The sequence below is a fragment of the Heliangelus exortis genome, chromosome 1 (genome assembly GCF_036169615.1).
Source record: "Heliangelus exortis chromosome 1, bHelExo1.hap1, whole genome shotgun sequence".
Lineage (NCBI taxonomy): Eukaryota > Metazoa > Chordata > Aves > Apodiformes > Trochilidae > Heliangelus > Heliangelus exortis.
The window spans coordinates 128,866,302-128,891,906 of record NC_092422.1 but is presented as its reverse complement, the minus strand read 5'-3'; the positions used below and the strand labels follow the sequence as shown (position 1 = coordinate 128,891,906).

Genomic DNA, 25,605 nt, shown 5'->3' with positions numbered 1-25,605 from the left:
TTAACTGAGGCTTTAGACTAAGGAATACTTTCCTAGCTTTTTAGTGAGAGCTGTGAGCCTAAATGAGGGTCATTGTAGTATCTCCTTGTGTCTCTGGTCCTCACAGATCTGAAATCTTTCTTCCTTGATGGGTGATCAACAATACTGAAATCAAGTACTCAAGAGCAGCTTTCTGAAATCCATCATTCCAGAAATGAGAGGGAACACAGAAATGTGTGTGAACTATTGGCTCCTACTATATGCTGACTTTTCTCAGCTTTCTTAAGGCCAGGAGTCCCCAAGAGGTAAAAGTCTCAAGGCAAACTTTGCCTCATTCATATAATAAGTGGGAATGATGAGAAACAATTGCCTGGACAGTCCAGTTTTCTCTGGGGAAACGAAAGTAAGCTCCGTTTACCAATTTCTATACATCCTTAGCCAGTGGTATTCTGAAAGTAGTCAAAAAGCTGAGTAGTAAAAATAGTTCTGTTTTCAGAGCTCCAAACTAGCCACACAGTGTGGAAAGCAGATCTTGAACCATGCAAGCATTTCACATGTATCATATTCTTATCCACAGGATGAGTGGTATGGCAGAGTCCAGCATACCATTATGTTTAATACTATAATACTAAACTATTCTAGTGACAACAGATGCTTCAGTTGCACTTCCACAAGAATATCAGAACCTTATTAGTGCATTATTTTACTCAGATGCCACACTCATTCAGCTGACTGCACCAATGCAAAGTAAGACTAGATTGCCATACTCCCAAATCTGTCTGAAAAAACATTTTATTAAACGTGTCAGTAATTAAATAATACTCAACACCATATTTAAGTGGTCTGTGACAGCTTATGACATCTGCAGATCTGTAAGAGCTCATGTTTTCCCTGAGATATTTTTGAATTCTGACTGCTGAAATCCCTCAAAATTACCAGAAAACCCCTACTCTTCAGAATTAATTTAGTGATCCAAAGATTTCTGACATTCTGTCATTTATATCAGATTTCAGTCCTATTTTTTATAGTGAAATATATATATATATTTACCCAGAGAGGCATGTATTTCACTTCATGTTTGCACATTTAGTTTTTATATAATTACCGGTTAAAATACTCCAGTGAAAAAGTGGCTTCATAAGTACTGCATAAGAAAGGTTGGAAAGTGCATTTCCCAAATTTTGCAGGGTAAAGCTTTATCAAGGCATTTCAGCATAAATGTCAGGAAAAAAAATCTTTATCAACTCACAATCATGATGGAAGTACTTTTTTGCTTTATATGGTTTACTGTAATATAAAAAAATATATATTATTTTCAAAAGTTCATGCTCTTGAAGGCATAAACAGATTAATTTACCACTGAACCCCAAAAGGCTTGTGTTGAAATTTCACATCATTATGATACTTCAGGAAAAAAGCGCAAAAATAAACAATTAAAACAGCAGACAAGTCCAGAAATGAAATTAGGAAATATTTGAGACCAGCAATGTTGAACTGTGATACTAAGAACAGTGACTATGCAACCTGACCTACAGGTACACCTGCAAGCACGGCTTCACTAAAAAAGTACCTAACAGGAGATGAAAAAACAATCTTCCTGATTTTACTGAACTTGAGGGATCATTTTTAGCCAGATAGTGGGTTTACAAGGTAGACGGGATTTTGGCAGAGAGACCTCCAATGGCAGTGTGCTGCTCAGAATAGGGAAATATTCTGCAGCCTGTGAAGTATTGCCTTATATTGCTGTCCCTGGAAGAGCAGGAAAGGACATGGGGAACTGTGAGAAACTTCCAACAATTGACAACTGCACGCTAACACCTGAACACAAGCGTGTGGCTTTACACTGTACCTTGAAACAGCCAAAGTGCAGTACAATTGTGATGCTGCTCATAATGAAACTGTATAAGTAAATGGTACATGAAGAGCAGGAAAGCAACTGATCCTCTTGTTTTACAAGTTTATGAACTACGCACAAAGAGACCATGAGGAAAAAAAGCTTGATATAAAACAAAGTGAATAATGTGCAAGATAGTAATTATACTAATTACATTTGCTTTTTTTTTTTCCAAGTCTAATAAGTTGGTTTTGTGCAAGTTTATCTTTCTCTCAACTGCATCTTTCCACAAACTTTTTTTTTTCCACAAACTTTTTTTTTTTTTTTTTTTTTTTTTTTTAAGTACTGATATACAGTATTTCCAGTTCTTGCAGGATGCCTAATTAGCATAGGCTTACCAGCTGATGCAGAGGGCTACATTGAAGTTCCTACAGCTCACCAATTCAGGCTTTCAGACAGTAAAAACTACTCTGAGAAGAATTTTAAGGCTGAAGTTATATATGAATCTAAAAGTTAATCAAGATAATGCTAAAAGCTTCCAGATCAAACACCCTCTTCTAGCAAATACCAGGAAGTACAGTAAAAGCAATTACACTCATTTCTCAAACAGGAATGGGAAAACCAGCAGTGGTGTACAGTAAGGTTGATACCAAGGAACATCCCATGCCATATCCAACAGAAGAACATCATCACAATTTATACAGGGTGTTCAGGACACCCATGTAGAGGGACACAATCTGTGCTCTCAGAATAGGCTATGTGTCTATTCTATTTTTCTCTATAAGTAAGGATTGTTATTCAAGCACTTTGCTATCTTGCTCTATATAGGTTTTTTTCAGCTAAGAGAATGGACCTACCAGTATCAAACCAACACATAGTATTGTGAAACAATCCTTAATATTCTTAATATTCTGAAAAATACCTTTATATTTCTCCCTCTAGTTTTATTTTCTATTCAAACTATGGTAAAAGAAGCCCATGTTCAGAATCCAACACTGAAGGCACTTCTGAATTAAGCCAGAAACGTTTTCTAGAAATGATTTAGAAACTGTATCATGATCCTATTTTTGGAATAGTAGGAAAACACTCCTATTACTATTCCTCCTGCTGGTCTCATCTTTTTATTGGTCACACTCACTCAGCGTCAAAAGAAACAGAAGCTCTGCTCAGCCCTGGCGCTTCTGGAAGAAAAAGGACTCTTTCCTGACTCTTTACTTCATTACTTTGCAAAAAGTAGAATCAGCCACACACTGAATGACAGGAATTCTGCATGGAAAAGGTAAATTGACTGCTCTGCTTGGTTATTGTTCAGTTTCAGCACAAGAAGAAATGCTATTATGTGGATAAAATATTTTTGTATGATAGGCAAAATAAAAATTTACATAAATATTGAATTGTCACAAAGCCTTTAAGCTTTTTGTGTTTTGTTTTATGTATGTATTTTAAGGTTCTGTACTCTTTGTTCACTTTAATTATGACTTCATTTTTTTGAGTAAACAGCCTAATTTATTACATCTCTACAACAGAGAAATATTATAAACAGTCTCCTTCTCTGATTCTTTTTTTTTTTTTTTTTGGAAAGCATGTGTCTGTGTGTATACATATGTTTAATTTCATCTTGTGGCTTTTACGAAGAAGGATTATTTTTTCTGATTTCCACTACCAAGTTAGTGGCAATTAAGCTTATTTTAGAACCATAATGTTTCCCCTTTCTTCCTTAAGACAGGTGTGTTTACACCTAAAGGAGGATGCAAATGTATCTCCACATCAAAACAGTTAGTATTTAGTCAAAGCCACTCCTCCCAGTTCACTGCACAGCTTATGCATATTTATGAATATGCATAATAGCATATTCATAAAAACTGCCAAACCTTGTTATTGATCATCTGGAAAAAAGACTATGGAAAATGTGGGGCTATGCAGTGCTACTGATTTTGGAACAGGGGAACAGTTGTGGCAGCTCTCACCACGATTTCAGCTACAACTCAAAAGCTAATCAAAAACCAAGTAGCTTTCCAAAGATATTCCATGTGTCGAGTGTGGACAGGTTTGCTAGGGGTTGAGGAAATTGTGTTTCCTGAGCTCTGATGGCCACAAATCACAGTTCTCTGGCACAAAAGAATTTATGCAAAAAAACCCCAATGCTTGAGCAAACAAAATTATCTCTCTAGATACTTAAGACACATTGCATTAAATACTTCACAGCAATGCACTTTTAGGGTGTTTTAGCTGAACACTTTAACAGTGTAAGGATTTTCTTGTAAGCCTGAATATATTTGTTCCATTTTTTGGAGCCCAAGTGCCACATCTCAACGTCTTGGCAAAATCACTAGATCTAAATTTGCCAGTATCATTGGACTGATTATCAAATGCTCACAGTGTTCTCCATTTTACAAAAAAAATGAAATCAATTAACAGCAGTAGCACATGAAATTTCTTGAATATTTATTTGAGACAACATTTTTAATGTGCAATTTAAAAAAAATATTTCTTCTTTGAAATTTTATAATTGTTTTGGTACAGAGAACGTTAATATTCTGGGGTACATTCAGACTGACACTGCATTGACGTGTCTGTACTTAAGCAGAAAGGTCTAATTTTGTTCTTCACAAATTAGGCAGTAAAAGTACATACCACAGAGTAGTAGCAAATAAGAATAAAACAACTCATATGTAATGCAAGACCAGCCTCTATTGACATTTCTCATTTATTTCTGAGTACAAGAACCTGTAAGCGTATCCCTCACACTATTCCTCTGAAATTTCTAAATTCAAAAATTCCATGAAGTAAATTTATATGTCTGTAAAAATGCCCAAGCCATTTGCAGTACAGATCACTTTATTATTGTTTCTTCCTTTTGACACTGCCCAGACTTTCTGGGGTTTTTTGGGCTACAAGGTGAAGCACTGGTTCATCGTTGGTATTTTCTGTCACTGTTAACATGTCAGAAGTCTTTAGACACTCTCAGCCTTTCTGTCATTATTTATATTCACGAGCCCAGCTCTCAAACCTTCTGAAGTCTACAGAAACTTCCATGATCTGTGCCAAAATTTTTGCACACAAAACCAGTTCTTCAGTGGACTCCTGCTGCAGTTGGCCTTTTTGTGACGTTTAGCAGAATTACTGATACAAGTTCCCAGCTGGCTATGGACTTGAAGCTTTTACAAAGAACACGCCTGCAGTTTGTAAAATAAAACATCCTGTGCTGTTCTGTTAATAAGAAGGGAAAGATCTTTCTTTGGGCAAAACTAAGGGAGAAATCTGATGTCTGGCAAAGGGCTGCTGGGAAGAGCCACCCGCATGTTCTGCCACCTGAATGGTTCATAATAAATGAGATTCCACAGTCCTTCAGTGAGCCTAGTGACACAACATTGAAAGCATACACAATTTTTTTGGCCCTGTTCTGCATGTTACATGGTATATTTCTACACGTGAAATTAAGTTTGCATAGAGCAGGAACAGAGTCATCAAACAAACATTTTACAAGAATTTTGTAGTGATAAGAGTGACCATATCAGATACAAGGCAACTAAAATACATCTCCATCAACAAAAACACACTTTTTTTTCAAATAACTGTGTATTTCCGCCAAGAAACCCCAAAACTGTTGTCTTTGATATTAAATTATATTGCACAGAAATATGCAAGTCAAATAGCCAAAACCAGAAAAGCTACGGCCTACTAAACAGAGTACCATTGCATACCTGCCCAAAGATAATCTAATGATATGCTAATAAATGCAATGTAATTATTTTTTGTATAGGAGAGGCTTTTTGTTTCTTTACTAGTTCTGTAAAAGAAGATTCAAGAAAGAAAAACAGAATTACTCAAACACTAAAACTCCATGACAGTATAAACCAAAACTTTTGGTTAAGTATACAGCTAATTTAAATTAGTGATATAGGAATTAGTAAGAAAATTAATGAGTGTATATAGTGTTTCTTTTAGAGTAAGTTTTTTTTTCACACAGTTCAAAGCACATCCTGTACCAGAAAAACATTTTTTTTTATCATTGGCACAAACATTTAGTTGCTAAGAAATAAAACTCAACAGTGATCAGTATCATAGTAGTAGTTATGTTTTATGTATGGAAACATTTCCCAGTTTCCCAGTAACCCTGTTTCAATTTTTTGATCAGCAGTGCACTTTTAAATAGTTCATAATGTATGTATACTCTATGTCATATGAATATATTAGGGGTTTTTTTTCTGCAGCTTTTGTATGAAAGTTGTTTACTTCTTTTTAGACCCTCTGATCACCAGGCAACCAAAAATAATTGCTTTAAGTATCCTAAGTTTCAGGAAAGGCCAGCCCCTATTTCACTACTTCCTAGCAAAAAGAAGCATACTCCAGTTGTACCAAAGATCATTTATAAACCACATAAAATATGTGATTATTTTTATATGAGATTATTTTTATAATCTCATATATTATTATTTTATGAGATTATTTTTATAATCTCATCTGATTATAAAAATAGACTAGCATTGCTCCCACATGTTTGAAAGTTTGTGTTTATTACTTAAGGAAACTTTCACTACATACCACTGATTTCAAAGCTAAAGATGCAGCCGGATCCATGAGACCCAGTGTACAGCTCCCTGCTGCATGTGCCCAGGTCCCAAGTCTTGCCTACTGGCACCTACATTTAGACAAGGCAACTACCCTTTAGGTCTGTGCTAAGATCTGTCCTGTAGAAGTTTGTTCTTAGATTATTAAATAAAGTTAGAAGAGTAAAATTACTGTTCATAGAAATTTTTCAGTTTTTTTTTTTACTTTGCAAAGATGCTGAAAAAGAGAAAGGGTTCTTTCAATTTCAAATTCTGTTGAACTGAACACCATATAGAATGTAAAGATATTTTGAATGTTTTGAAGTTGTACAAGAGAGTATTCATATTAGTATAGAAAAAAAACTCTAAGAAAACAAATTATGTTTACTAGATATGATAGACAGCAATGCAAACTTAAGTTGGTTTTCAAGTATTGAAGCAGGATTGCACACCTTTAAAAAACAAGATCTGATGTCTCCTTTGTGTTACATATCTCCTTTGTACTACTACTTTTACACTTCTGTAAAAAAAAGGAACCACCTTCATGTTCTCTATAACAATAGCTTGATTAAAAATATTAAAAATATTTTTCCATTGCATTGATGTTTCCCATATCATAACCAATAACCAAGTTAACAACATCTTTCTACTCCAAACTTTTCTACCTTTATCATTACTTTATAGAAAACTCGCTAAATACACTGAAATACAAGAGAAACCCCAGAGCAAGGCAAGTTACTACTTGGGCTCTGATATCAGTTTACAATGTTCATGAAAGACACAGACTCACTGTGAGACTGCTGGCAAACTAATATATACACATGTACTTTTTTTCTTCAAGCTTGAAAAAAGAAAAAAAAACAAGAATCATTACTTTCTGTTATATAGATGCAAAAGTCTGCCAAAGCTGGCATAAGCAAAGAGATGAAACAGGATACTGAAATACAAAGCACTAAACCTTGGTATTGCCTTGGTTATTACAGAACTAAACTTTATTCATAATAGTGTTGCAATTCCTTTCTTTCATGCAGTATATAACTTCTTTATATGACCTCCTCTCATCCAGTCTTTTTATTTTAATTGCTTTTATCAAGCATAGTCTAGGGATCAAAGCTTAAGCTTGTTTTAATTATAGCAGGTGGTTCTGCAAATATACTGAAGCAAATCACGCTTTTAACATTTGCAAAACTTCAGGACAGATTTCCTGAGCAGAACAAGTGTATTAGGAATTCCATAGCTACTAGATAGCTGAAGATGCTGATGTAATTTTAGAATTAGATACTTTTTCTGAGCACTAGGGGTCCTGGAGACCAAAGAAATTAATAAAGCACATTTAAGTAGGAGAGAACAAGGAAGTGAGAAATGCTGTTTATTCATCCTGTTTGTATTGCAGGTGAAAATATAACTTTAGACATGGTAATTGTTTCTCAAGACATTCTTTGTTAATATCACCTACTAAAAATAAAGTTCATCAGACAAGAAAATCTCTGCATTTGAAAATATATAGCAGACTTCTAATTTCAATTAGTGCTCAGTTATAAAGTGAACGTACTTCATAAAGTTATTTTTACAATATACTATTCAAAATATTAGATTAAGATCTTAATAAATGCTCAAAAATATGTAAATTATGATAGTCCCCAGCCCAAGTGCTCTGCTAGATGTATCCCTGTATGGCCAGTCTGATTCCTTGGCCATTAGAGGCCAATTTGGCTTTATTTACTAACATCAGTGAAATGCCAATAATAAAGTTACAACTTGAACACATGCTTTCTACATCTTTTGGTGCCATTTTTGTTGCTGAAAGAATATGTTATGGTATTGAATCATTGTACAATTAATTCTGCTGCTTAATCATTACAATTAATCCAGTAGCTTAATCACTCACTCCACTCCATCAGCTAATGTTCAGGCTCACGATTTTTGCATTTGTTCAGTTCTAAACATGCCAGGCACTGGCTTTGCTGAGATTATTTTCACACATCTAGATTAAATACCAGAACAGGAGTTTTAAATAAAGAACCATTAAGCTGTTCCATAACTTTGCAAGCTGTCTAAAAGACATTACAATGTAACATACAGAAACAATAGAATTGGAAAGAAAACAAAAGGTGAAAGTAGTTTAAAACAGATCAAAACAATGAACAAGAGTCACATGAAGTCCTTCTCAGCAATCATTACATTTGTAAGCAAAGACTGAAGTAACTCAAGACAGAAACAGAAGATACCAAAGATGGCAAAGGAAGTCAATGAAAGGAAAGTTGCTTCACGTATCTTCCTTTACACTGCATATGTGTAGACAAATAAATAAAAAAATAGCTTTAAAAGGGCATCACAAAAAAATATAGGCTTTCTTTTGTTCAATTTTTTAATTTTTCAGGGACTCTTTTAGCAGTAGTAACTCCAAGCTGTTCTAGAACAGAAAGATATAATGTCCTGTGAATTAGCAGGTTTATATTCCAAGGTCATTTAACTCTACATTGCTCATTACAGTATGCAACAAGAACGTTGATTATATTTTCCATTTATTTGTTGCTCCTCCAGCTTAAAAATCGGCAGAATTTTTTGTATGTGGCATAAGGTCTGCAATAAGAACAGAGATTTCTAGTAGCAACAATACATACTGTAAAAAAATCATGTACTCCATGGTTAGTGTTTACTTTCATAAAGTACCACATAATAAAATAGTTAATTTGGTATCACGACCAAGCGTCCTAATTTTAGTGACTTTTTCAACTTGACACACTCAGAAGGAATACCTGAGGTCAGGAACTGTGTTTAAGAGCACAGCTACAGGAGGCTGTACAGAATATCTAGATGTCAGTGTGTGACAAAAGTAGTCATGCTGCAGAGGAACAGGCCTGGGGCACTCATGGCTCTGAATCACTGCCAGGATCAGCAGATCGTCACTGTTAGGAGGATGGCACTCTTTCTGCACAGCCCTCAACTATCATTTGACATCACTGTAAGAAGGGCAAGACAATTAAAAACAATGCCTTAAAAGAAGACAAGAATGAAATGCATTTTTTTTGGACCCAGAGAACACATTTTGTGAAAGGAGTTTGCCATGCATTTTATGGTCAACTTTTAATTGCCTCAGAATGATAGCACGCAGAGGATTTATTTCATATTAAAGATATCACTGTACAATAGTATAAGGTAATAAAAAAGACAAAACTGTTACACAGTCTGGAATGGGAAGGGTAGTTAAATCCTAACTGTTTCTGAGGCCGAGCTGAGAAAACTGTTGCCACTTTCAAGTAGAGAAGTGTTTTAATTGCCCAGCAGGGCCACAGGGCTGTAAGTAGCAGCTGGGGCAGGGTTGTTGTTGTGGGTTTGGGTTTTTTTTTATTATCATTAAATCTCTCCAGAGCCAAGGCACTGAAGATTTTCTTTTAATTTAAATGCTACTGAAAGATGATTGGAATTAGACTGGTTTACACATAAGATTTAGAGCATATAATGAATTCCTACCTTTAGCTAAGCACACAAGATTATTTACCTGAATGAGGCAAAACTTGGCTTAAAACTGAAAACCTAATAATCCTAACAACAGAATCTGTTGTTCTGCCAATTACACATATATTGTTATTATCCACATGAATCAAAATAATCATCAGCTAGCATGAAACTCCATTCAGTATTAATTTAAGAAAATCCAGACAGACCAGTTTTTTTAAATTTTTTTTTTTTTTTTTTTTTTTTGATAATATGGATTTGGAATTTCTAATAATGACAACACAGTGCTCACATGAAAGAAAGAAAGACAGTGTGGGTCTGTCTAAGGAACTAAAATCTAATGAACAGAGGATATTATAACTGGGAAAGAGAACCAATAGCAAAATCACTGTGAATGCAATCTCATGTTTGTTTAAGAACAATTTACATGCTGATTTTTTTAAGGCAGCAAAATTACTGTGATGATATTGATTTCTTACATACTTTCTTCTACCAACATAAAACAAGTTAAGACATAAGCTTCTTAATCTATTACCTACTCTTACTCAAAGTTTACCTATCATTTAAGTAGCAAAAAAGATCCTTTCAGTTTTATTAAAGTTCACTTACCTGGAAAGTATAAAACCGGGTCCCATTAGGAGGATGCACTTTAGGAGAGGCAGAGACAGTGTTCATATCCGAGAATATCATTGCTGTTCACACACACAATACAGTCCACAGAGAGCTACAGATGCAGAGCAGAGTGCTAAGCTCGGAGATAAATCCTTTCATATATATTTAGGGAGGCAGTAGTACAAAATGCTGTCTGTCCCATCCGTTCAGATGTAAGTGATAATGCTTTGAATTCCCCACTCCTGTTTTACAAGCCAAACTGTAAGGTCAGCAGTCCCTGACTTCTAGCTCAGCTAGCCCTTCAAAATAGACAAAATGAATAAATATTAAAAATCCTGAAGAAAAGAGAGCTAGAACCTACAGTACATGAAGCTTGTGCAGAATCTGGCAATGCTTTGGACCTGCCCATCTGTTCTCAGTGATAATCACCTCCCTCCACCACAGCCTTGCAAAGTGATTATGCTAAGCATCCCAGTTAACCAATAACACACAGTTCCATTTCAAGCAAGCATGCTTAGTGAAAAACAGAGGACCTCTTCTGACTAACCTGAAGCATGCCTTGTGTTCAGTTTATAGCTGTATTTGATAACAAGGATAATTTTGTCATTTCAGTTGCTGACAGCTATGTTATCAAATACCAACTTGCTCTAAATAACATGAAAGCAGGGTGTTTTTTCACTGTCTTGCCTATTAAAAAAAAAAAAACAAACCAAAAAGCTAAAACAAAGCCCCAAAACAAAGTGCATTGCTTTCCAAATGACTATTTTTTGTATTTCTTAATTTTTTTTTGTGCTGTTACAGCCCACAAGTAGCAGGAAATAAATATACGTGAGGCTGTTCACAGGGCTACAGTCAGCCTAAATATAATACATAAGATCCTCTTTTCTCATTATTTTCTAATTTCTTTTTTCACCTTTATTCTGAATGTCTCTTTAGGAAAGGTTTATCCAATGCTACTTAGTACAGGGTTAAAATTTTTTTTCAGGCTTATGTCCTTCACAAAGCTATAGACCTATATCTTAGCTCATTAGCTATGCAGAGTATCTTTAAAAAGTTATTGTTTAAGATAGATAATACTAGTGATCACCTGCATTGAACATCCAAAAAGTATTCATTGCATTTTTTCTTCACACACAGATCATGTGAACTACAAGAATACATGAAAGAAAATATAGCTCAAAGAACTTAAGACCTTTTAGCAACAACAAAAAAAATGTTCCATTTACAAAAATTGAAAAGGAGGGTTTCAGTAAAGGGTAAAAAAGGTGGCTGGAAAACTAACTTTACATGTTCTGTCAAACACTTTGTATTGTATGCATAAGATTTAAAAGAGAGAAAGGGAAACCACTAAAGAAATTGTACTTACTTTCAAAATTAAACTTGTCAAGGCTTGTTGCCAGGCTGCCTCTGTTTTTTATTCTGTTTTACCTTAATGCTTTTAGCAACTGCAGATAATACAGCTTCTGAAGTAGAATGACTATGAAAGCAGTTGGAATGATACAGAGAAGTCTGTCTGTTTAAATGTGTATGCCAGTGTGCTGTGTACCACAATAATCATATTTTGTAAGACGAAGAGAAAAAAATCCTCACAGACCTTAGTCATGTCTAATAGTTCTTAAAATTACCATGATATCGCTTCTGTAGTGTTTAATGAATCAAAGCAAAACTACTCTCTGCAACATTTTCTTGAGACCTAGATTTCAGATTAGTTTATTCCCCCCCTCTCAGTTCTCTTCCAGGAGACCTGAATGCTGGTATTAGCAAAGGGGTCCCTCACCTGGTCAAAGGAAAGATACCAGATTCTTCGTAATCTCAATATTGAACCTTTTATTATGATCTGATACTTTCTCCTTTATAATCTGCCTACCAGATAGATGTGGGCTATTTCCCTGCAGTTATGAATGAATAAAGTTTATTTTACGGACACTTAAAATCTTTTGCCCTGTAAAATTAAAGAAATTTACGTCCTTACTTTCCTCACTAAATGCATAATTTGAAGAATTCATGTGCAAAATCCCACAAATATTTCTCCACCAGAAAATTACTTTCACTGCTAAGTGACTATACTCATTAGTTCGAATTTCTCTTTCTTCAACTTTCACCATTTTTTCATCCCTGTTTCTACCAGGAATATAGGACACTCAGTTCATTTCTCCATATTGGCATTTGATAAGCTTTAAATTACTTCATTCCTAAAAAAATATTCTCAGCACCTAAGTGGTGCTCAATACCGAAGTTAAACTTATATATGTTTATATATATATATATATGCTTTTTATGTATAAATACCAAAGTTAAACAAGTTAAACAAATTTAAGCTCCGGTGACAGGCTCAGTAATGCCTTCCATGACCATAATGCTATTGCTGTGTTCTGACTCAATTGTTTCCTATTTATTCCTCAAGGACTGCACATCTTCTAGCTGCAGCCTTCCATTGAGAGCTCTTATTGGGATCACACTGCACTATGACTTAGTTGCCCATATTTTGAAAAACTTACTGCTTTTCAAAATACTTCTCCCAATCTTTTCTCTGTCGTTTGAGCTTTCCTGCTTAGGCGAAAGAATTTGCACCTGAAAAATGCACTACCACCAGAAAACCCCAGCAACTCCCTCTCCCCTTGCATTTAAGTTCCAATAAACACATCTCTCTGGCTAATCAGTATAGAACTGGAGGGAAGGCATTAGGTTGTTCAATCATTCCACTAACTCACCTCATGTGAAAATGTTCCCAGTAATGACAATGGTCCCCTTTACCTCTCTGCAAAACAGGCCAACACCCCATGCTTGGAGAACCCTCATGGGCTCAGACTATAATTTTTGATGCAACACTCAGACAACTCAAAAACATTTGAGTAAAACTGTGCATTTTGAAAACCACCAACCCAGCCTCCTCACAGAAATGAGTCAAGAGCATTGGGAAATTCAGCAAAGTATGAACTGATGTGTGGCAGAATGCATGTTCACAATTTCAGAGAGCGACAGTCACGTTTCAGAAAAGCCAGAAGATCCAAAGCTGGGATTCAGCAATCTCCTTGGAAAAAGGAGCTGAAACCAGGTCTCCCATGTCTAATTGAATGCCATAACCACTACAGTGGATATCAAGCAGAACAGCCTGAAAGCGAGCAGAAAGCGGAACGGAATAAAAGAAACTAAACAGACCCAAGAGAAGAGAGGAACAGACTGACATCCCGTAACTATAGCTCAGTGGTAAAAGTGCTCACAATGGATGGAATTCACATACTTGTGCCAATTAATCTTCCAGTGAATGATTTATTTATTCCATGAAGTGAAAGAGTTGTAGTGTAGGAAAAAAAGTCCTTTGTATGGAAAAAAAAAAAAAAAATCCTACACATTTAAAAGTAAGAGATGTGGCAATGTTCCTGGCATGGCTTTAGTACCAATTACTTTTGAATTTTGTGTGAATATGAATTACCAAGCTCTGAGTCTCTATTCTATGTGTTATGCTGACTTTACATTAGATAACCATCTCCAAAACTTTCACTGTAGTTGAAGTCTTTTTTAAAAACTTGTGTTCTTTGGTTTGTAGCCTACTATTTTGTATAGTAGACACAAAACTGTAAATTCATTTTGATATATGTAGATAACACACGTAAGTATGTATATATATATGTATGTATACAAAATCAGTAAGTTACACATCAAAAAAAACATATACATATATATATCAAACTAATAAGAAGTGAAGTGCTTTGAAAATTCAGGGACATTATTACTAAAACTTGTATGTCTGAAGAGAGTAAATGTGCCCTTCTATTTATAAACACACTTTTTAATAAGCTAGTGCTTGTGTGATACGGTTTCTTTTCAGAAGATGTAGTGCAATAGAAAAGCAGATGTTTTGAGTTAAGATTTAAATCACCAGCTCTTATTGAATTGGGTGAGTAATTATCCAGAAACATCAATTTTACATCACAGACTGTTCTTATTTCTCTATCAGGGAAAACCATGTTAAAGAAACAAGCTTACCTCCAGGAGCAGTGACAGTGGGGGATTTTTAGAACATTAGAGAGCTTTCATATTAAACCTAGACTGTATCACTTTTATTTCACAGACCCACAGAAACACTCCTAAGCTTCCAAAATCTAAAATACTGTATTGAATGTATGTTTCTTTAATATCCGCTGTTGTAGACATCAATATACAGGGAGTATCATCCTATAAAGTACACATCTCACCAAAGTTCCTTGAAATGGCTATAAACTGAAAACTGTTAAATGTTTAAGGAGTTATAATCTCCAACTATTGATGGCTGAAAAGATGTTAAACTTCTACCACACTTCAGGCAAGAGATATAAAAATTTAATACCAAACTGCAATGAGTATCTTTGTAAAATTATACATCACATCAAGTTGTTCTCCATATGCAAATATTTAACATTTCTTTTAGCTTATTTAATTAAGTTCTATACCAAAAATATTTCCATTTCTCCCATCAAAAAATCATCACAAAAACATATTATTTGACAAATAAAACTCATCCATACCAAGTTCCAGAAACTAACCTTTCCCAGCTGGAAGAGCTCCTAGATAGTGAAGTTGGATAAAAATTCAGAAAAAATGAAATACAATACAAGGAAGTTTTTGCCCCTTTTCACACTTCTGGTAAAAACAGAACGGAAGAATTTTGGAATGGAAGAATTGTGAAAATAGATCACCTTGACTCACTGATGAATAAAGCCTGTTATTTATTCATCCTCTTTCTGTAATTAAGAGCTTATCAACATTTTCTAGTGTTCTTTTTTTTTTTTACACTGCTTGTGCAGAGAAGCATTTCTGACAAGAGCAAATACTGGTACCATGTCAGTATGCACTTCTGAGCCCTGTGTTAACCTCAGACATTAGGATCTGTGTAACCTATGAAGGCAACCATGCTGCAGAACAAAACACTTCTTTTAGCTGTATAAACTGTATGCCAGCAACAGTAAAGCACAAAACATGTCCCAGCTGTTGTATTCTGTATGATGGCTTCTCCTTCAAGCTCAAGAGGAATGACTGAGGCTCTCAGAGGAAATGCTAATATGGATGTAATTCCTTTCAGAAGTACCCTTGCTTTGATGTGTATACTGGGATAGTTTTCCAAATAGTGCAATTATTGTGAAGAAACAGTCAACTACTCAACTAGTCAACTTCAAACTTTCATAACAATTTCTCTTTTAAATGTCAAACTTCAGGGTCCATGTTCTTAAGGCTATCCCTATTCTAAAAAAGGTCGATAAAATAAAGGTTAATAAAATTATAATAACTGATTCAATATCTAAATGCGCGCATAAATCTGGGAGATAATTCAAAATGCATTTTCTACAACCTGTCAAGTATGCAGTATATAATCAATTATCATCAAACACAACTCCAATGCAAGTAAGTCCAAAAGACATAGTTCCTGATTTTGATTTTGCAGAAGCAAAATTTCCCTTCCTTTTGCAAATGCTGGACAGGCAGCTGACCAAAGCTACGACTTGTGCAGTAGTGGCCTTAGAAGTGGATCTGTTTTTCCTCTATATAATTTGATCATCAGTAAATCAAGATTGTACACAAAAGCTTATTAGGTAACTTAAATGAATCTGATATAGACACTTTTTTAATCTATTTTTAAGTTGTGTGTTGATGACAATGACTCACTGAGTGAGTCTAAAAAAAAACTGAATGAAAGCACAGCATTTGATTATAGAGAAGTGTTCTGGACATGGAGCATAATGTGAGTTACAGGAGGAGAGGATGGAAGAGGTGAGAGAAATTAAAATGAAAACAATGAAAAAAATGAGGGAAGATTTATCTTTGTTCCACTGTGCTGTACTTTATTTGAATTGAAAAGACACATATTTTTCTTTTCTCTGTAGCTCTTGAGCTTCAAGGGCTGAAAGCACAGATACTAAACTATATTTAGGACAGAACCTATGTCCTCTGCCATTTATTTTTGGTGCCAGGAAAGTTTTGTGGCATAACTACAGATTTAAGAAAAAAAGAATGGAGACTCTTTGAAATGAAAGATACATTTTAATGGAGATTCACGGCAGTAACTGCATTTAAGAGTATTTTTAATAAAATTCAAGTCAAATCTAATATTAACACTTCATGAATCAAGACCAAAACCTTCAAAATAAGGTGATTCCAGACAGTAACAAAAAAACAACCAACCAACCAACCAAACCAAACCAAACCAAACCAACCAACCAAACAAAAAAATTAAAACAGCTTGTGATTTCAGCCTGTGTCAAATCACTTAGGTACCAGGTTTATTATCTATATCGGTTAAGTGGTTTATATTGTAACTTTATACACAACGGCATCACTTGACTTGGAAAAATAAGAACTGTTTCTTGCCACTAAATGTAGAATATAAATCACTGAAATTAATGCAAAGGATCACAGTACATCAAGGATTAGAGAAATTATGAAAGAACATGAGATATGATAATCCTTGCCTATGTATCACCCTCAGCAGAGAGGTTTTTTTCCTTTTCAAGTGAACATCTTACATTATGTGTCTCATCATGAAGTTAAAAATAGGATAAGGCCGCATGATGGGAAAACAAAAACAGATACAAATTTGAGATAATGTGTTCAAGTACTGCGACTTAGAACAGCTCACACTGAATAGATATCTAAACTGCCTCTCTTCCCTTCAAGAAATACTTTTTCTTCATCGTGGCATTATTTTATTAATTTTCATTCTATTGATTTATTTTTATAGTGTTTCTGTAACCTTTACATAAACTGAGATGTATCCTTTTCCACAAGAACAAATAGTATTCAGAGAGTAAACTACTGACAATGAGTAACAAAATTATGTAAAGAAGACAAGGGCTGTCAGGAAAGCTTGTGCCCATCCAGTTGTCTTTGTCATTTACTTCTATTTCTGCTCTATCTGAAGAATTTATTTAGTCTTCACAAGTGACACAGCTTGCTGAACTTCTCCTTACAGAACTGAACAAAAGTTAAAATTTATAACTCATTAGTTCCATATTTTACACAGGAACTGGGACTATTCACGTCAGTAATGATTATATCAACAGGCCTTTGCAAAAGATGGTCTGTTTGGGTTTTTTTCTCCATTAAAATTTCATTATTTTTCTATATGGTCAGTGAACATATTTCTAAATGAAATTAACATAAACTACACATATACAAAAATAAACACAAATAGCCCAAATAAAACCCATAAAACTACATAATAATGTAGTTTTTATATAACAATTATTTATATAATAATATATATTATGTGATAATAATTATTTATATAATAATAATAATGACTTCTTTCACATTGGGAAAAAATTGAAATATTGCTGATGTTCTAATAAAATTCCCAAAAGCATATTCACCCTAGTAGCTTTTCTGTCCTGAAACTAACTAGAGCAATGATTCCGAATGGGAATACAAATCCTGGAACTGGAATCTGCTAAAGGACTGTTAAAGGGAACAATATTTACAGACATAACTCCAAAAGCAGGAATTGATTCAGTTGTTTAATTGAAGACATCTTTTACCTAATTTTCAAGGATGCTGAGTCTTTGAATGGCCTCTCTAAGTTGCTTCAGCCCTGCTGATGCTGCTATAGCCCATCCTGAGCATCAGCTCTCACTGGTGTACACATAACAGGCCGGACACCTGGAGTGACTGAGCAAGTTTGGAAGTGTCCCACCTGCTGCTCAAACTCTGTTCACAAAACGTAGCCTTTTGCAGAAGATGCAAAATTCCCACTTAGAGCTGAAGACAAGCAATCAAACTTTTTAATATATATTTTTTTTCCCTTTAAGTACATACCACAAATCAGTAATGACATAGGTGCTTGAAAAGTCTTCAAGACTTTGCTACCATGCACATTTCTTCACAGTTACACACATAGCCTTATAAAGATAAGTGGTCATGGTATAGAGCAGAAACAGTGTCTCTCAATAGTGTATTCTATTTTTTTCTGTGCTTGTCCTTAACCTCTTGATGCTGTTTCCATTTTCAAAAGTGCAGTGGGAGGGTTGTGTACTGACACTGTCTAAAATAATCTTTCCAACACAAAAAAGGGGATTAAAAAAAAACCCACTCATACCTATCCTGAAGGCAAATGACTGTTCCAGCTCTTGACTCAGCAGACTCTATCTTTCTCTTACAAGCTATTGAAAAAAAATAGAATGATCCAGCAATTGCATACCTAGTAAGTAAAACCCAATGTTGCATTTTTCTGGAAAGAAAATTATTACAAATTAATAGAGTTGCAAGGTACTTAGCCAGTGCTAGGAAATGCGAATTCAAATTAAAAATAATATTTTTTATTTTCTTAATTTCCTTTGTAATTTAGACTTGGGCAGTCATAGATGATAAATTCTAATTTAATTATGATTTTCAATTATCCTTTTTATTGTTCTATAAGAAAAGTTAAAAGACCACAATGTAAAAATGCCATTTTCCTAACCTTTGGGCTGAATGGCTCAACACATGCTAAATTCTGAAAAAGGACTTTCTAAATCTTAATCTTCAGAATAGACTCCTTTATTCTTCATTAAACATGGTGCAGTTTTTTAGGTTTGTTTGTTTTGCTTTTTTTTTTTTTAAAAAAAAAAAAAAAAGTAGGCTAGGATATTAAGCAAGGTAGTATTTATAAGATATAGGAAAAATAAAAGGATTTTTATGTCCTTTCTGTGTTTATTCTGGATAACATGAAAAGGGGACAAAATTTCCCTTCAATATTCATCAGGCAAGTGACTAAACATCTTTATTCACGATTTATCTTGCCATACATCTAAAAAGTGCCATAAACTGTTAATGTATATGTTCTTAATATTCTTATGGCTTAATCTAGGCCTCTAGCTAGAAAATCAAGATGAAGACAGATCAGTAAGTAACAAATGTGTGTCCCAATTCAAACTCAAGAAAGAACTTTCATTAATAATGATCGTGGTCAAAAAACATGAACTTAGGTTGGATTGTCAAGAAAAATAGTAAAAACAAAAAAAAAGTATAAAAAGTATAAAAATATAGCCAAACCTAAATTAAACACTGTGTTACTGACATGGTACTGCTCTTATCTTTAAGCAAATTCTTCTGCATGGCAGAAGATGACTACTGCTTGATGTTCTGCACTCATAGTTCATTTAGAAACTACTGAAAGCTTAGTGGCAAGACTATAAAGATGCTTGATGAAAAGAAGAACATTTTTTGGGGACAGAACGCCTCTGGTGGAGTGATGCCAGGTGGGAAGCTTAGAATTATGTGGATGAGAATTATTATGTGGCTGCTAGTGAGCCAGGACTACATCCCAACATTGAAAGCTCCTTGTCAATGTACGTAAGATAGTTTTTCTATTTCTTTCTTCCAAGGAAGCAACAGCAGGTATGAACATCAGCATCTTCTGGGGGGCTTTATTTGCAGTGTAAGTGCCAGTGTCTCTGTGTGTTACTACAGGCTCCCTTAAAAGTCAATAAGTATAGGCAGTTTCAAGGGGTATTGCTTCTGACCTATTTTAGAGGTCTATTTTACTCTGAGATGAATCACACCACAGAGGTAGGAGGCATTAAAGACAAAAATGCCTACGCTGTAGATGTCTGAAGTTAGGTGCAGTGAATTCTACCCTAGGAGTCTCAACTGAATGTTAAAGAAGTAATCAAAATATGGTAAGAAAATAACATAATCAAGGACAAAAAAGCTCACCATTTATTAAGTATACCTGAGGGAAATTTACTATTAGAAATAACTACTCCTATAACTATGTGAAACCAAACCAAAATCACACAAATGTGAAAACGGCTTTTCATCCTTTCCTAAACCAAATGGTGTGACAAGCAATATCCACAGCAACAAACCCACAGGCTTCAGATTCAGTCTTGTTACAGTCACATGCAAAATTAACATCCTAGACTAAGATACAGAAAGTTATGGAGCAGGGCAAAATGAACTGCAGAATTGCTCATGTTTTATGCAAGGAGACATTGTGACACAAGTTGAATGACACCTACAAATTTAAATAGCATACCAACCTCAGGCCAGGTAGTTCCTAATTCTTATTTCTATATCTGTGTGCATTTCATGTTCACTGCAACGTGAACATGTCTCTCAGGAATATTAAATGGATAAAATATAAATTTATGAGAATGCAAAGCTCAGTATTTTGTTTGGATTTCATATAGTATCAAGTGGCTTTAAATTTTAATGTGTCAAGTAATGGGGATGTTAATTATTATGTTCTTAAAGTGGCAGAGAAAATCCCTAAAAAATTGTATAGCACCAGATAAATCATGAACTTAAAATGTATATATAAAATGTATGCACTTATGGCTAATAGAGTAGCAAGATCAGAGTATTTGTCACATGTAGAAAATTTTCCTAATTGAAGTGCATTAGGAAGAATTTTCACTTGAAACAAAACCTGCACAAACCAACCACAAATTTAACCTTTAATATCCATATAAAAGTGTAGTCTATTCCTGAGTCTGACATTGTATGTATTCTCAGCAATATCTTATGGGAAAGATACCCATAGAAAAATTATACACAGAATGTGATTCATTTGATTTCACCAGTTTTAAATTTTTTCATCTGTAAACTTGACCCACTGGACTCTTTTCTGTTAAGGAATAAGTAGATGCATTTGGTGTAGCTCCTCTATAGCAGTTACATTTACAGAAAACTTTTTCACTGTGAGGGTGACAGATCACTGGAACCGGCTGCTCAGCGAGGTTGTGGAGTCTCCTTCTATGGAGACATTCAAAACCCATAGATTTTTTTTTTTTTTTCCTGTTAAAGGGATAACCTGTTTGCAAAGAACCCCAAAGAAAAGACGAATTTAAAAAGATACAAACAAAATATTGCACAAGGCTTACTTGTGTCTGGTAACCAGATGTCAGAACTGAGGTGAACAGGCCTAATGCATTCCTGTCTTTCCTACACTGTCTGATCCTCCTCTGGCAGGGTTGGTGGACTTGATGATCTTTTGAGGTCCCTTCCAACCCCTAACATTGTATGATTCTGTGAAATATGTTATGGTTTATTTCTTCTATAAGCACACAGTGCTACTCCTGACAACCCCTCTTCACTTAAAAATTCCTTCTTGCCCCTTATAATTGTCATTGTCTGTCCCTACATCTCCAGATAGCAGCTAACCATGAGAGAATATGTCTTACTGCTTCTCTACACATCCAGATGGAAATCAAATGGAAAGACTGTATCCTACTCCTGTCCATTCACTAAGACTCAAACCTAGTTTGTACATGGAAAGCAGCACTGAAATTGCAGTTAGCTGTGGTTTGGAAAGACTGAATAACATTGCACTTTAAAATAAAGATGTGCCATATGAAACAACTTAAACAAATACACACACAATGGCAACTCAAAGGTTTTGGACATTGGTCAAGAGAGTTTTCTCCATTTGTACTCTCTGTTTAACTGAAAAAACTAAGATGACCATGGATGTGGTTTGACAGAGAAGAAATATAGAGCAGTTGGGAAAATAAATCATGAATGAGACAACAACATAAATAAAATTTCTGATTTTATTTTTTTAAATTTAAAATGCCTCATTTGTGATCATCCCTAATATTATTAGAGATTGTTATTATCCCTAATTTTCCTCATAATATCTGAACAGATTATTTTAATTTCCCTTTCAACTAAACAAGATATTTTATTGCTTCATAAGTCTTTGAATTTTTTACATATTAAATTAACCAGCAAAGTCTTCATTTGCTTTGCAAGAACCTAATTTCTGCAATTTCAGTTTTGCAATTAATTAATCTAAAAGGTGAAAAGGTAAACAGTTATTAGAGAACAAAATGCTACATCTAGATTAAAAGTTACATGTTAAATCAAGGTCCATGGTTAAAAGCCATTCCTTTTCATGAGGGCTAAAAATAAGCTTTTACCAATATCAACAACTTTCAACAAGTGAAAATCTGGTTCGTGGATACCCTTTCACATACTCCTTGTCAGCTCAATTTTTTCTTGTTTCAGTTTATACAAAGACCATTCTCCTCAGCAAACCCATCCCAAAGGTCACTGTGTTTCACTCTTACTGCCCATCTCTGGAGTTCCTGAGTTGCTGAAGACCTGAATGAGGCATGAAAGATGTGGGCACAGCTTGCCCAAACCAAAACAGAAGAGGCAGCAGAGTTGGTTTGGAAACGGTGGCATTATTAGAGGGGAAAGGAAATATAGCATTTATAAAGTATTTATAGGAGGAAGCTACATGTGCTTGGGAAAGTTCCCAGTCGTTGTGGCTAGCTGGCACAGATTGTACACAAATACAGCAGTCAACACTGAAGTCTCCAAAGAGGTTGCATCAAACTGCTTATAGGGAATGGTCCCTGAAACAGTCCTATTTCTACACCATACTTAGTAATTGCCTGGAAAAAAAAAATGTTAATTAGTGTGAATCAAAAGTGTGCCAGGGTCTGGGCCAATAGATTACTACTACAGATTATTTTGTTTGACCATCTAGGAACATATTTCAGTACTCTTTGATTTACTAGCATAGGAACTTTTCAGAACATTTCAGCTTATAATTAATAATAAAATATTTAACGCATTTCCTGCCTTGCTATTGAAAATCGTTTGCTGTTTAGGGTAATATTTAAAGAAAGGATGGGAATGACCAATATTAATCAACTTTTTCTAACACTAAACATCACTCAAGATGAATCATACTGGATGCAGTGGTGTGGTTGCATTTTTGACTGAAGAACACAACACAGTAATAGGGATAGAAAACATCTTGTATCTCAAGCAAATATTTAGAAAATAGTATGTCCTACTAATCTTCAAAAACGAGGAGATAAAGCAGAAAAGGATACAAATTTAAAAGATAATAGATTTTTTTCCTGTTAAAGGGATAACCTGTTTGCAAAGAACCCCAAAGAAAAGCCAAATTTAAAAAGACACAAAAAAAATATTGCACAAAGTTTACTTGTGTCTTGTAGCCAGATGTCAGAACTGAGGTGAATGCAATTTATGATATAGAAATAGAACTGGCCAAACGAAGTATGTATCTTAAAAGTATCTTGAAGCTACATGCAAGTTTCAGTTCGAGAACAGTGGTTCATTGTGGAAAATAACTGATCTTGGACAACTTTTGTAAGGTAAATTGCACATAATTGTACATTGTGAGTGACCTAGCCAAGAGGGATCATGTCATAAGCAGAAATTCCTAGGAAAGTGTAAGTCTTAGCAGTATTAAAAGAGGGCAAAATAAAGCTATTGAAATATGAAAAAAAACATGCTAAAAATAAAATATAAAAAAGAGGGGGAGACACAGAATGGCGAAAACTATCGCACAGTATTTGCATAAGGTACTAGAGAAATGGCTGAAAAATATGTCAGTGGAAGACAACATTTAGTTCATGTTATAGCCAAACCAAAGAGAGACTTGTTAGGCTGCAGTTGATAGTGTTTTGGTTTATTTTTAAGGTGCTGTGTTCAGTTTTAAAACATCTGACCTTATTCTTAAGGAATGAGTGCTTTCTTGAATATAGAGGAGATGAGTCAAAACATATCACATCTTTTCTCAGGCTAGGAAGGTGGAAAATGTTCCTATTCAAGGCATCCTTTGACAATTACTAAGTTGATTTTACATTCAACATACCTTACACAATTTTTTTCCAGCTAACTCAGTATTACATGACCAAAGGAATGTTGTCATTCTTATTGAGAGTGCTTAAGGCCTGCAAATCTTAGATGTTCTCAAGAGTGTGTGCACCAAGTGTGTGCCATGTGCCAAGACCAGCTCTTGACTGTCTGCCAAGGTTTATGGTTCTGTGACTTGACCAAAATCACAGGAGCTGTCTGTACCAGAGGCAGCATAGAGAAGCATTCAAGTTCTTTAACCAGAAGGCAAGATTTTTCTTTTTTTGCTCTCTGGCATACTTAAGCATGTTAACAGCTGTAATCAGTGGCACAGCAGAGTCTAAAAGCCGACGTACTCCTTCACAAAGTGTTCCTGATTGAGTCACCAGGGTACAGATCATATTGACTATTGCAGACAGAAGTACTGCAGAAAACTGCAGGGACCTTTGCTTGGAAGAGTTGAGGCTTTCTAACTTAATTTTTTTTTTCAGTCTGCTTGTTTCACAACTTATTCCACCCTCCAGCAATATGCAGCTACAAGCAGATGACTCTGAAGAAGCAATTTTTAATTAACATCTTCTCCCCCCACTTTTGTTTCAATTATTGATTGCCAGGAGGTGTTGCTGCCAACACGCCCTTTCCAATATACACTGGAATATTCATATCCTACCACCTTCCACAGAAATGATGGGTGCTCAGCACCTGTGATAAGTAAGAGGACAAAGATATGTCTGTATAGCTGTGCTAAGTGAAAAGTATTCGCTGATAAGATCTTATTTTTAATTGGTTCATTAAAATAAATTACTTACAGTAATGAATAATACTGCCCTAAAAATCTAGAAGTACAAAACAAAAAGTCCCGTGTCAGTTATAATGGTAAATAACTTTTTACAGGATGTTCATGATTTAACAGTTTTCAGTGTTACCTAAATAATCTCTTAAAGATGTATACATAAATTCATAACAGTTTATTTTATGATTGTTTGAGGGTTTAGGATATAAATTTGAGCTAGGATCATGTGTCTGAATTCAGAGCAGTGAATATTTTGCTCATTCATTCATTTAAGAAAAGAGGAATTAACTGTAATGTCTTTGAAAATGCTTCTGCCAAATCTACACTGGACCTTTTCCATCAGAAGAGTTATTTTCAACATATATTTTTTTTGTTCTATCTTTGGTTTCTCGTTCTATTTTTGTTAGGTTATGCAATAAAAGTATTCTGGTTTAGGCATTGGTAAACCTAGGGTTTTTCCCCCCTTGTTTATTGGCTGCTTCAAGAACTTGCTGAGCTAGATTTTACAGAAATGATTAGCGAAATGTTGCTTTCGTTAAAATCTCATCAGCTTGGACTTCATTTGATGTTTTATTGTGAAGATAACAGAAGCCAGAAAGTTGTGTCTGAGGCTATTCAAAAATGTTGCTATCCACAAAAAAGTCTAAAATGGTACAACTCTGTGCAGCCATTTCTGCTCTGTACACCGGAATGAATCAGCCCTGGAAGAATACACAGAGAAAATACTTCTACTCCATTCTTCCAGCCGATACAGAAAATACCACAGACCTTAATCCTGCAACAAACACACACACCATAAACACTGCAACTAC

The 25,605-nt window shown here is 34.8% G+C and overlaps 1 protein-coding gene across 6 annotated transcripts in view; it reads right to left on the bottom strand.

The window, feature by feature from the left end:
- PPFIA2 (PTPRF interacting protein alpha 2) overlaps positions 1–25,605 on the bottom strand; it is a 289,947-nt gene that overhangs the window by 190,599 nt on the left and 73,743 nt on the right. Inside the window, exon 1 of one of the 6 annotated variants that reach the window (XM_071766141.1) lies at positions 10,432–10,894. The exons of 4 other annotated variants lie outside the window; for them this stretch is intronic. In XM_071766141.1, coding sequence (XP_071622242.1) covers positions 10,432–10,512 — 81 coding nt within the window. In that variant the 5' untranslated portion in view covers positions 10,513–10,894. Of the gene's footprint in view, positions 1–10,431; positions 10,895–25,605 lie in introns of those variants that run through there. One more of the 6 variants, XM_071766150.1, reaches the window with a different exon arrangement.